The sequence below is a fragment of the Balaenoptera physalus genome (genome assembly GCF_965194825.1).
Source record: "Balaenoptera physalus genome assembly, chromosome: 2".
In the NCBI taxonomy this organism is placed as follows: domain Eukaryota; kingdom Metazoa; phylum Chordata; class Mammalia; order Artiodactyla; family Balaenopteridae; genus Balaenoptera; species Balaenoptera physalus.
In genome coordinates, this window is record NC_138883.1 from 148,114,939 (window position 1) to 148,128,152 (window position 13,214).

The 13,214-nt window shown below is 53.7% G+C and overlaps 1 protein-coding gene across 1 annotated transcript; it reads right to left on the bottom strand.

Annotated features, from left to right (window-relative positions):
• Positions 1-7,496: 7,496 nt before the first annotated feature.
• LOC309654726 (uncharacterized protein) lies at positions 7,497-11,766 on the bottom strand (the record flags this gene model as incomplete). Its single annotated transcript, XM_082449139.1, has 3 exons — positions 7,497-8,226; positions 8,707-9,576; positions 11,748-11,766. The coding sequence occupies 3 exons, from the start codon at positions 11,764-11,766 to the stop codon at positions 8,147-8,149; spliced, it is 969 nt and encodes a 322-aa protein (XP_082305265.1). The 3' UTR covers positions 7,497-8,146.
• Between the last annotated feature and the right edge of the window lie 1,448 nt (positions 11,767-13,214).

Below are 13,214 nucleotides of genomic sequence, written 5' to 3' on the forward strand. Positions count from 1 at the left end.
GATCCTAGGCAACCTGTTCATAGTCAAGAGAGCAACACTAAAGTGCTCTTTGAAGATTTGCTGGGAGGAGGGAGTTTTAGGCTGGTGGGTAAAGCAGATTTCTTTGTTGAGCAACTTCATAGGTAAGCATTTTCCGGTCTCTTCTCTAGGGACGTGTGCCCTCCCTGGAGTGCGGAGGTTGTGCTGCTCTCTTCCTGGGGGTAGAGTTGAGAAGGTGCTTTTGTGAGTGCTCTTAGTGTGAAGTCTTTCTTCTTATACCCCAGCTCTTTTCAGTCCAGAATCCCAGCCCACCTTCTTCTGTCCCTGGGGTCCCTGAGCCCAGAGCCACCCTTCTCCAATTTCTCCAAAGAACAAACTTCCTGGCTTGTCTGGAGATTGCAGTGGAGGAACACTGGGGTCCCACTGGCTTCCTAGACAGAGTTTGGATCAACTCCTTGTTTTGCCTTGACCACCCCTATGTCATCCCACCTCCTGTAGTGCCAGCTGCCTCCTCCTGCCCGGGCTCCTGGCTTCCAGAGTGGACGAGTGGACGGGCCTGATTCTTGGCAGTAGACCCCACCCCCACCCCCCGTAGGTGCTCAGGTCCCAGCGTCCTCCTCTCGGCCTCACCTCTCTCACACCTCAATCTACTCATCAGGAAAATGGACGTAACTGTGGTTCCCTCCCCCGAGGCTGCTGCGAGGTAGAAATGAGGTCGCAGTGGTGCCATCACCATGATGGCAGCCCCTCGGGCAAGCTCTGTCCCCCATTGCACATTCTATTTTTCCCACACAGGCCCAGGAAGAGGAGCTACACCCAGGGATGATGTGAAGCACTCGCGCTGAGTGCACCGAGCCGGGGAACGCTGTCCCCTCCACACGTCCCTGCCCCTGCCCATCCACGCAGCTGAGTGTGCCAAGAAAGGATGCTGCACTGGCTGTTTCACAGCCTCCCCAAAGGCTGCTCTCAGCCCCCTCCCTCCATACCCACGGACAGAAACATGCGCAAATGCAAAATAACAATGGTAATAACGTGAGCCGGCAGCTGAGACCTGCACGGCTAATGACAGTTTGGAAGAAGGATGAGCAGGCTCTATGCCATCTACCCACCGACTTTTCAAATTACCTTCTCCAACCTTCGAAATGATGTCTGACTTTAGTAGGATTAATTGCCAGAGTGGGAAAGATGTGTGTGTTCACCACGCAAGGGAAGGTGAGCCTCGCAGAGCGGCCCTTGCTCTGTGCTTTTGGCCGTTTAACCTGTCTGCTGCAGCAGGCTCCTGGAAGAGGGTGGGCCCAGGGGGCGGCGACAGGAAATGCTGAGGGATGTCGCAGGGCCCGGGCCTGCTGCTGTGACCCAGGTTGGCCCACCTCCCACCCCTCGCCAGGGCTGTCGGGGCAGGAAGCCTTGCCTGGAGCCTCCAATGCGTGGAGGCCTGGCCAGACACATGGACAGGCCCATCTCATTCCCACAGCTGTGCCCCTCGAATAGTATGTGGCCATGGTGGGCACACATATTTCAACTGTATTACAGAAAAGCCATTAGCTTTGGGGTGGTTCATTTAACGACCTGGATATTGTCAGATGCTAATTTAGGAAAATACAAGCTTAATGTGCATCACGTGGTGGAAGAAAATCATTTGTTAGTTGCAGTGTCCTTCTCCCAGGGGGAAGGTGTGGTGGGTCTGAGACAGGCTGAGACCTGGGACCTGGGACCCTTTGCTGCAGTGCTTGCACCTGGACAAACAAAATACAAAGAAACAATATAACAACATACAAAATACAAAGAAACTATAAGGGACTAAAAATAACTGCATGCATGCGCAGTTGGGGCAAATTCTGGACAACAAGATACAAAAAGACCAAAAACCCAACTGCCACTTCTGAAGGGTCAGGAGCAAAAGCAGGGTAATGCACATGCTCCCTGCAGACGACACCACCAAGGGGATGGGCAGACCACCTAAGCCAACCCTCCAGCCTGCCCCCTGGACCCGTCCCTACCCTCACCTCATATAAGGAACCAGCTCGCCCCGCTTCAGGGAGCGAGCAAGCAAGGGATCACGTTGTTTGTCCTCGCTCCCCTCTGCAGCAGCAGGGGCCCCAGTAAAGCCTTGCCTGAATTTCTTGTCTGGCCTCTGGTCAATTTCTATTGATTAAGCAGGCCAAGAACCCTTGTCGGTAGCAGACCTTTGCTCCCCAGCCAGGGGAATGAGTGGGGGAAGAAGGAGGAGAAGTGGGGTGAGAGGGGTGGAAATCTAAGGGAAGGTCCCTGAAGCCACTGGGACCCTGCCTAGGGTGAGAGGGCTCCCAGATGGCTGGTGACAAGGGAGCTGCAGGGAAGGGCGCCTTCTGGAAGGGATTCCTGGGTTGACTTGCTGCACCCTGGGGACGCAGAGCCCTCATGAGCACTCTTATGAATTAATTCCTGGAGGGGCAGGGAGTGAAAAAAGGCCGAATCCTGTTCTGATTTGGCCCCATAAGAGCCCCACCCTCAGGGTGCTGCCTCCATCTCAGAGCTCCACCTGTGAAGTGGACAGCAGCCTTCCTGGGACATCAGTGTGAACCCGCTTTGCATCTCAAGTGGACCTTGGCTCTGGCCATCAGATTTGGGGACCCAGGAGCGATGCTCCAGGTAACTGCTGGGGTTTGGGATGGTAAGAAAATAAGTCAATTGCAAAAGTGTCTGCAAGTCTGGCTGGCCCTTCCTGCTGGGGCTCTGACTGTGCTGTGTGTTGCCTTTCCAGGGCAGGTGATATGGACACCCGCCCCCCACCCCTCACCCCATCCCCCACACCCCACCCCCAGCAGCAAGGCAGACTCCACTTCCGGCCCACAGCAGGCAATAGGGGAGCTGGGGCAGGCAGCCTCCCAAAGGCAAGGCTTTGATGGATAAAAATCCGAAAACGCACTTCATGCCAGAGTGAAACTTTAAAACAAGGTGAAGGAGAAGACAGTGGGAAACGGGTCTCCCAGCACCTAACCCAGACCCCAGACCCCTTCCGCAGATGCCTTAGTCCTTTCAGGCTGCTGTAACAGAGTGCAGAGACTGGGTGGCTTAGAAACCATAGCATTTTATCTCGCACAGCTCTGGAGGCAGGAGATCAGGGTGTCAGTGAGCTTGGGTTCTGGTGAGGGCTCTCTTCCAATGGCAGATGGTGACCTTTTCTATGTGTCCTCATGTTGTGGGAAGAGAGTGAGAGAGCTCTCTGGAGCCCCTTTTATAAGGGCACTAATCCCATTCGTGAGAGCTCCACCCTCATGACCTAATCACCTCCCATCAGCCCCACCTCATAATAGCATCGTCACATTGGTGGTTTAGGATTTCAATATATGAATTTGGGTGGGGAACAAACATTTAGCCCATAACACCAATAAACACCAGAGGAACCCATGACACCAGTTTCCATGTTTTATGTATCCTTCCAGGAACTAATTTCTATACTTCTACACACAGACACACACACACTCACACACACACACACAAATGAAAGGATTCTACACACACTCTCTCTAGCTTCCTCTTTTTCATGTAGTATACTTTTATATACTTTGAGGGTTGCTACATATCATAGACCTACATATACACCTTTTTAAAAAAATGACTGATAATTCCATACTAGGGATGTGCTATAATTTAATTAATATTATTATTGCTAGTATTTAGGTTGTTTCCACCCTTTTACAATCATAAGCAATGCTTCCATGAGCCTTGTGATAAACATCCTTGCACATGCATGTGAGAACACGTACAGGACAAAGTCCGAAAGTGGGATTGCTGGGCTGGAGCACACACATGTCTGTGGTTCTGACACACGTGCCCAAATCCCCCACAGGCTTTGTCCTTCTGGCGCAGTGGTTATCAAATGTTCTCAAACTTGGCCAATCTGTTTTAGGTCTAAAGTAAGTTTCCACAGATGTTTCAGCCTGCATCTCTCTTACTGTAAGTGAGATTAAGCCTCTTTTCAAATGTTTAGAAGCATTTTCCTTTCCTGAGGATTTCTATCCATTTTCCAATTCAGTTCTTGGGTGTTTTCCTTACTGATTTATAGCAGTCCTGTGCCTGTGACATAAATTCCATATATTATTATGCATATGATACTGTTTTCATATCATAGACATAAATATACCTCGTTCTTTTAATGACTGCATGATAATTCCATTTTAGGGATGTGCCATAATTTTATTCTCAGTCGATCTTTTGCCTTTTTACTTTAATCAGATGCTTTCTGCCAGGCACAAATATTTGGCTTTTATCTGGTATCAATTATGTTATTTATGGCCTAGGGTTTTGTAACATAAGCCTCCAATCCCGGGATCCCCTTTTAAGGCACCGCGGTGGCCAATGCATCTCCATGAAGCAGTGTCCCCAAGATGGGAATGTTGCCACCTAAAAAGGTGTCCGACCCACATGGAAGTGTCCCCAGACACGGCCCCACCCCCTCCTGTCACAAGTGTGACCATCTCAGAGCAGGGCCCGGGGCCAGCTTCAAGCACTCCTGCAGCCAGAGAGGAAAGGCCCAAGGCAGAGTGGTGGGTGGGAGGCCAGGTGGGGGGGTCCCACACACTCTTCTCCAAGGCTGGAAGTGCCCGAGGCCGCCCCAGCTTCCTGCCCTGTGGCCTTTCCTGCCCAGCTTTCTTCATGCTGGAGAAACACGGTCCCCTGGGCCGTCTTTGGCCCACGGGACACTGCCAAACATAGCAGTGAGCGGCTACTTTGTGCCAGGACTTGCCCTCCGGGTTGGGACTATGCTGCCCGCTGCGGAGGTCAGTGGTCCACGGAGGGCGGGCTCCCAGCACCTTGTGAGGGCTCCGCTCAGTAGGGAGAAGCAACGGCTTGCACTGAGCGCTGACCAGCAGTGGGAGCTGCCCAGAACCCCAGGAGGGAAAGCCGACCAGAGGCAGCAGGCAGCAGGTGAGGCAGGACTCGAGGACCAGAGGCGGGGCTGCTCCCCATCGCGGACTTGCTGCGGAGACCCTGCCAAGCCGAGCGGGAGGCGCCCTCCGCGCCCCCGGGCGAGGCCAGCAGGGACGCCCCCGCACACCCGAGGGGCAGTGCCCGCCCAGGACCCCAGCGACCCCGACGCCTTCGGGGGACCGGCCAGGCTCTGCGGGCTGGCGGGCTCGGGCTCCGGTTCTGAGTTAACGCTGATTCTCGGTTTTCTCATCTATAAAAAGCGGGTGATGCTACGGCAGCCCCTCACACCGGTGAGGAGTGACCCACGCGAATCCTCGGATCAGTGAGCGCTGCTCAGTGAGTGTAGACGGAGGGCCGCGAGCTGAGCCCACCCACCAGGCCAGTCAGGCACCACACACACATACACACTCTCACCAGGAATCATATTTCCCTGGCATTTTACTGTGTAATCCTCATTGCAATGCTTCGCGGATGGGGTACATCTCAGTCACAGATTTTAGCACGCCCTGCACCTCCAGGATTTACCTGGACCACAAGGTCCCAATAAGCCCCCTCTCCTGGGGGATGCTCTAGGATTTGGAGTAAAAAGTCAAATCGCACCTGTTAACCCCCGGAAAGGTGAGTCCCTCGTCCCTCTCCCAGAGGTGGTGACAGGCATAGGTATATCAGGTGCTTGACAAACGCTGGCTTCCTTGGGACTGCCACTGCTTTCCCTGCAGAACCGCCCAACTGCATAGGCTGCTGGAGTCCCCGTACAGTGACCACCATGTTCGCTGGGAGGCGGGGTGGAAGGGGGCTGGTGCTGCCCCTCAGGTGTCCCGCCAATCCCTCTGAGGCCCCAGCAAAGAGTTTGCATTTAGAAGGTCAGGAAGTGATCCTTCTCACAGGGCTGCCTTGAATTATTTCAGCTGCACCAAGGTATTTCAAAGTCAGACCAAATAAACATTTGCATCTAAAAAAGGCAAAACAGGGTCATTTGAAATAGAGAAGAAAGCTTTCCCGTATCCGGAGGGTGAGGCCAGACTTTCCAGAGAAGCTGTGCAGGGTTTGCTTTGGGTTTGTGTGTTTGCCAAGGCACGGAGCTCCTCTTGCTTCAGGAGGAAAGTATTTTCTTTTAAATAAAATGTGAGCCGACCTAAGTTTCCTTCCCTGATTTGCTCAGTGGCCACCCCGGCCCCCTGCAGCGGTCGGGACCGAATCTTTAAAGGGTTTGCTTTTCCTGAGAAGGCAACCATGACCCACTGGATGTTATCAAGCAGTCAGGCCAGGATAGGGAGGAAGGGCTGCTCCCAGGCTCCCACTCGGCATCCCCCGCATGGGGTCAGACGCGACCCTCACCTGCCTCTTCCCTCTTCACGTTGGGCCCCGTGCCCAGGAGACACAGCTCCTCTTTTCCTGAAGAGTCTGGACCGAAACCAGTGGGGAAATCACCTTCTTTTCTTTTCTTCTAGCAATTATTCCTGCCCTCCCCCAGCTTAAACACATCTTCTCAGTTAAGCCTGGAGGGAAGGGACGTCTGCTACTACATTCCGTGTGCTGCCTCCATCCCTACCCCCCATAGCATTTCCACCAATCGCCGAGTTCCTGGATGGCAACAGGGACAGAACACACCCTGGCCTCACCTGAGGTACAGATGCTCTCACACAGGTAGGTGTTGGCGTCTAAGCAGTCCGCCCTCTGACCCTCACAGCATCCCTGTCTCAGAGGAGTGTCTACACAGACCCCGGCCCCTCCCGACCCTCCCGCTCCTCCAAGACCCCTTGCTCATTCATTCATTCATTCATTCAACCCTGCGGCCACTGGGCTCAAGACAGCTCATTCATCACATCCAGGTATGTCCCCCTCCTCAGATCCTGTGAAACAGCAGAATAAACATAAAAACAAATACTTAGAAGCCCTGGAAAACTAGAAAAAGCGCCAACGGCAGACCAGGATGTGAGGGAATTTCCAGAAGAGAGAAAGCAGATGAGGTCAGATTAGTGGTGAAACCCAACATCGCCGAGGACCCACAAGGCTTGGACCCCCGTCTGGAAGTGAGGGCGCAGTGGCCGCGGAGAAGCAGCCAGACACGGACATCTATGGGGAGAGTTACCTGAAGGGCCGCCCAGGCAGCTGAGCCGGTGCCCCGCTTGCCCCTGGGATAAAGTCAGAGGGCAGCTTTAAAACACAACAGGGACCTGCAAGGGGCACCCCAGAGAGAGAGCAGGGCCGCTGCCCCATAGCTGCAGTAAAATGAGAGACAGTATCCCCAAATCAGAGGCCCATGGAGGCGCTCTGCCCTTGCTCATCCCCGCCTGTCTTCCTGCGCCCGGTGTCAGGGGTGCAGGCTTGCTGTGACCGGAGTGGACAGTCCCTTACAGAGGGGATGTTTACTTGTGTGATCCGTCAAGACCACAGTCCTCACACATGCTACGTTCAGGACACTCTTGCCAGCTTAAAAAGGCTTGAGGGCCCCATAGAGCTTTTACTTCTCTGGAGCAAACTTATTGATATTTACTGTAATAGAAGTGAAAATGAAGGAAAATTTTAAATATTTATGCATTTATTTAAAAATGGTAATAAAGCCATCACACATTAACACAAATAACATTTCTGAAAATAACTCTTTTTCTAAAAACAGTTTATTTAGTAAGAAGAGTGACACTGTTTCATATTTTTGTAAATCTCGCCAATGTCTGGCTTAACGGACAGCTGGATTTTCATATGTGTTTCCGATTTCAATCTGTTATGACACTGGAAAACTCTGCTGAACACTCATGAGAGAAAAATGTCTTTGTATTCCTATTAACTAGTTCTGAGTTTGTGGACCCCCCCGAAAGAGTCTCAGGAACCCTCAGGGGTCCACAGACTACACTTTGAGAACCACTGTCCTGAGACTCATTTACAAATGGGATGACAACCAAGAATCCCCATACATTTGAAGGAAATCCTCTTGTGATGGGTCTATTGATAAATTCTTTCGATTTCCTCTAAAAAGTATTAACTCATGTAAGCAGGTAAGTAAGTAGAGGTGATGGGTACTTAGATGGATGAACAAGGACTGAGCAGGCAGAGGCCTAGGTCACGAGGCTTCTCCAGGGTCCCATGTGTGGCACCCAGGAGTGGGTGGGGGTGGACCCTGGAGGAGGGGCGCCGCCCAGAGCCAGGCCCTGACATCTGGCATGCTTCTCTCCTTCCTTCTCTGCGATTCGCTCCAGCAGGTCCTGGGGCCCAAGTCCTCCCAGCACACACAGTCAGTCGGTGAACGGTGATCTCATCGAAATATGCACAACCTTCGTTCGGGAGGGTCCAGGATCGATGAAACTAGTTTAGTGGGAAGAGCGGCCCTAGGCGCTTTTGGGGGAAAGAGGGCTGGCTGACAGAAGGCGGGGGCTGGGGGTCAGGCACAAGGCGGGTGCGGCATCCTGAGCCCTGGGCCCCTTAGACCTAGAAGGCACATGCACCCTTCACCCATTTCAACCTTTCCTCCGGGGCTGGCCTAGGGCCCGGGAAGGAGGTAGGGGTGCGGTCTCTGGCCTCCATCTTCCTCCCGCTCACCCCGCCTCCTTCCCTCTTCCCCCTCCCGCCCCTCCCAATCCTCCTCCCGCCCCTCCCAATCCTCCTCCCCTTCTCCTCTCCCTTCCTCTTCCTTTCTTTCTCCTCCCCTGCGGCCCACTTGCTCCCGTCCTTCCTCTCCCCTCCCCCTCCTGTCCCTCCCCACCCTCCTCCGGTCCCCCTCCTTTATCCTCCTCTCCCCTCCCCCGCCCCCCCTCTCCCCGGCGGCAGAGGCGGGCGGGGCGGCCCCGGGTTCGGGCCCCGCCTGGCGACTCGCACCTGCTCGGCGGCCGCGTGGATCTCCGCGGGCGGGCTGGCGGGAAAGTGGGTCAGCGCGGGGCCGCGGCGGCTGCTGCTGTGCTTGGGGGGCGCCCGGGGACCGGAGGTCTCTGCCGGGAGAGAGCGGGAGGCGGCCGCTTGCGACGCCGAGGATGCGGGGCCGCTGCGCCCCTTCCCCGCCGGAGTCCGCGCGGGGCCGGTGGAGCGCGACGGCCGGCGCAGCCGCCTCCCTCCGCGATGCCGGGCCCGCGGCGCCCAGCACGCCCTCATGTCTTCCGATCCTGCCGGTCCTAGGGCCCCCGCTCCGGGACGTGGTCCCCGCCACCCCTCCCTGCCCCCTAGTGCCAGCCCCGGGCCTGCGCAACCTGGAGCCCAGCCCTGGAGCGTTCCCCCGTGAGCATCTCTCCGACGCCCCCAGACCCCGGCCCTTCCGCCCAGGTGTTCTGGGCCTGGGTCTGCTCCCGGGAAGCCCCCGAGGGACCGATGCCCGGTGGCTCTCTCGTCTCTCCTCCCCGGGCGGTCCTCCTGCCCGTAGCCCCGCAGAGCGCTGCCCAGCCGCCCGCACCCCAGCAGCCCTGGCGCGGCTGCCCCGTAGGCTGTGCCCCAGGCCCCGCTGCAGATCCAGGTCACTGTCTTGGGGCAAGGACCGGTCACGGGACCGTGGAGGTGACCCGGCCCTCCGGGCATCAGCCCCAGGGTCTCCCCCCAGCAATCTCCCACCCTCGGCAGACAGGCAGTGGCAGGGCCCTGCTGCGTCCTTGTAGGGCCACCTGGTCCTGTACTCCCCGTGAACTTCGCAGGTGGGCCTCGGGGCTCTACCGTCTCCTAGCACACTCTGAGCTCTCCCACCTTGGAGCTCCTCCTGGAGTCCTGGAAAGCCCTACCTACCCCTTGGTCACCTGACCAATGGGTCACCTTAGCCCAGAACCTTCCCAAAGCCTCTCGCCAGAATGCTGCTCCCTCCCCTGTTTTGCATCCTCTCCCACAGTTTGCATCCTTCGGTAACTATGCGGGGGATGGGGGTGGGGGCTCTGGCAGTCCAGGAGGCTGGCCTCTGAACGCCCAGTGGAGCTGAGCTGGAAGGGTCAGGGGCTGCCACAGGCTCCCAGTGTGAGAAGACTTTGCTGTGGGAAACCTGCATTAACAGCATCACTGAGATCGTGCCTGTCCTCTGTGTATTCAGCACCCGGCCACAGTCGAGTCTGGGGAGACCCCTCATTAGTTTGGACCCAGGTCCCTGGAGCTCACCTGACTGGCCAACATTTGGTACCTCCCCCCCACCCCAGGCTCTTAGGGCTGGCATTAGCTCACGAGCCCTCCACAAGTCCACGTAAACGGACAGTTGGACACTTGGAAGCCGCCCACCCACACCGGGAGGGGTGAGGGCAGGGGGAAGGTGTGGGAAGAAAAAGAGTTGAGACAGGAAATTGGTTAAAAAACAGTTTTCAGCACCTGGAGAAGCTCTAGTAAAGCAGTCAGGGGCTGCTCTGCTGGGCATCTGGGTTTCAGGTCAGCCAGGGCTGCAGTCGAGGGCCCATCCCGTCCCCTTCCTAGCTCTCCCTGTGGGTAAGGGGGGGCAGAAGTGTCCCCCAGACTACTCCAGGCAGGCCCCCAGCCAGTCATCACCCAGGTCGACCAAGCATGGGTACTCCAGAGTGAAAAGGACCTCAAACCCATCGGGCCCAGGACTCCCAAACTCCTCACCCTCCCACCTGCAGACCCTTTGTTTTGAAAACTTTTACATGTTAAATAAATGGCAGTTAAATAGGAAAGAATCTGCATAACTTCTGATTGTGACCCTTGGGGAGTTGGGTGGAGAGGATGCATCCACAGATTACACACCCGCAGGGCTGGATTTGAACACCCGGTTTGCCACTAGAGCTGCCAATTCCTGCCACTTCCTACCCTTGGCGACAATGCGGCCTCAGAGCCCTAGCCCTGCCAGCTGGCTCTCAGGCGCTAGGACTTCAGACAAATCATCAAACACAAACACAGAGCCTTGTGGATCCCTCGGTAAACACCATTCAGGAAAAGCCAGGCGGCCCCTAGCCATTTGGTTACGAGAAAGATTTTGATTTAGTTTAGCTTTGTTTTTGTTTGACTTTTTGGTCACAGGCCTGGTTATCACCTTTGAGAATCTTCCTTCCTCCCCATAAACTCCAGCGGAGTTCTGAGGTTCAGAAGTTCTCAGGGAAACCGACACTGGTTAATAAGGCTTGGAAGGGGCTTTTTTCATGAAGTAATCCTCTTTTAATGTCTGTTTACAGCTGAGTTCCACGTAACAACAACCTCTGATTAAATGCCCAGTGTATCCTGGGGCAAGAGACAAATAATTGCAGTGTTTCATTTTCCCATGTGAAGATTAATGAAAGCTTTGCTCATTTTGTTTGTGTGGGAAAGAGGCAATGTTGATATTTGGGCTTGAAAACTTTTCGGTATTGCTGTCCTGATACAGTGTGGTGCAGCGCGGGTTCTCCCTGTAATGGCTACTATACACCTTTGAAAACAGAACAAGCTTTTGGTGCCAGACAGTACGGTGGGGCATGGAAGGAGGTGTTCCCAGCCTGACTTATATGTAATGTTACACACTTACATGGCAGAACATATTTCTTTCCCAAACACTAGATAAGCAATACAGTCCATAAATGAAGATCATTTGTCATTAAAGATTACTAACGTCTTAGACCTGCCACAAGGCTTTTCTCAAGCAAGAGAAGAAAATATGCCTACCTGTATAGCTTCTCCTATGGAACTTTCCTGCTCTGACCATGTGGGAGGGATAGAAAGGGCCTGGCCTAGGAGTCAGAAGTCTGTTCAGTGATGAATTTGGCTATGACCTGCCTGCGTTACGCTGCAGAAATCACTGTCCTTCTCTGGGTCTCAACTGCATTATATGTTAATAGACAGAAGAGTAATCTCCCTTCCTTCCGCCTTCCTTCCCTTCCCTCTTTTCCTTTGTTTTTTTTATTATGGAAATTTTCCATTTCAAACATAACCAAAAGTAGAGAGAATAGTAAGATGAGCCCTCATGTACCCCTCACCAGCTTCAGCAATTACCATCATAGAAACCACCTTGTTTCATCTTTGCTTCCACTCACCCCACCCCCAGCTTATTTTGAAACAAATCCCTAAACATCAGTAATTTCATCTGTAAATATTTCAGAGTTATATGACTTATCTATTGCTGTTGTCGAGTTGCTTGAAACAGCAATACTCTATCACGTCAAGATGCTGTGGGTTGACAGTTTGGGCTGGTACCAGCTGGACGGTTCTTGTGTTGGTTCTGTCTGGCTCTCTCACGTGAATGCATTTAACTGGTGACTTGGCTGTGGCCAGCCAGTCTTTGATGGCCTCATTGTCTGGCAGCTGGTCAGGAAGCCTCCGTTGTCTGCGAGGCCCCTCCAGCAGGCTAGCTCAGGCTTGCTGTCATGGTGGCAGTGTTTCGTGAGTTTCCAGTGGCAAGAGAAGGCAAGCCCCAATGTACAGCTACTTTCCAAGCCTCTGCTGGTGTCATGTTCGCTAATGTCCCATTTGCCACAAGTCATGTAGCCCAGCCCAGAATCAACGTGGGAGGGGGAGAGATATGTACAAGGACATAGAAGCAGAGAGAGTAATTCATTGGGCGCTATTACTGCAGCAATCTACCTTAAGGATATATTCCTCAAACATAAGCCCCCCCCTTTTAACATAACCACAATTCCATTATCAAAGCTTACCAAATTAACCGCAAATCTTTAATATGGACAGTATCCACTGTATCTAGATTCCCCCATTGTCACGTAAATGTGGAGAAATGGGAACCTTTGTGCAGCCACAGTGGAAAACAGAATAAAACGGGGGTCAGTATTGTTTGTGTGTAACCATTAAGTTTTATATGAGTGTATCCACTCTTTTACAGTGTAAAATATATTTCTTTATCATCAAATAAGTTCTACAAACCCTGGATTGGTTAATCCCAAAGGTTCCTTTGGGCACCAAGATTCTGCAATTGTGTGTGCAATGTTTACAGAAACATGCCCGTGGCTTTGGGAACAAGCCCGTCTCTTCCAATGGTGAGGTTCTCAGGCAGCTCACCTTCCCTGGCACTCACTGTCTCTAAGGCAGGGGACAGTGAAAGCGACAAGATCTGAAGAGTGCTGCTTTCTGCTACGATGATCCTTTCTGGCCAGTGGTTTTATCGTAGCATCTGGGTCCATCTGCTTCCAGAAGCTCCCTTGCCTTCGGCTGATCCAGAGATGCTGCTGAAGCTACCGTCTGAGCATCCCCAGAAAGCCCTGGGTGCCCAGCAAGGCCCACCCTCAGAAACCCCACTGGAGCTCTGCAGTGTCCTACTGACTCATTTGAGGTCTTTTTGGAATTCTGCAGGGCTATGCTGGCTAGGCCAAATTGTTCATGGAGGCTGAGTCACTTCCGTGGGATTATCTGCACATGGGGCTCTCAAAACCCTTAAAGCACAAGGGCTACCTGACCCCACACCCTTGCCTTGCTTGCACCAGATGTGTCGGGAG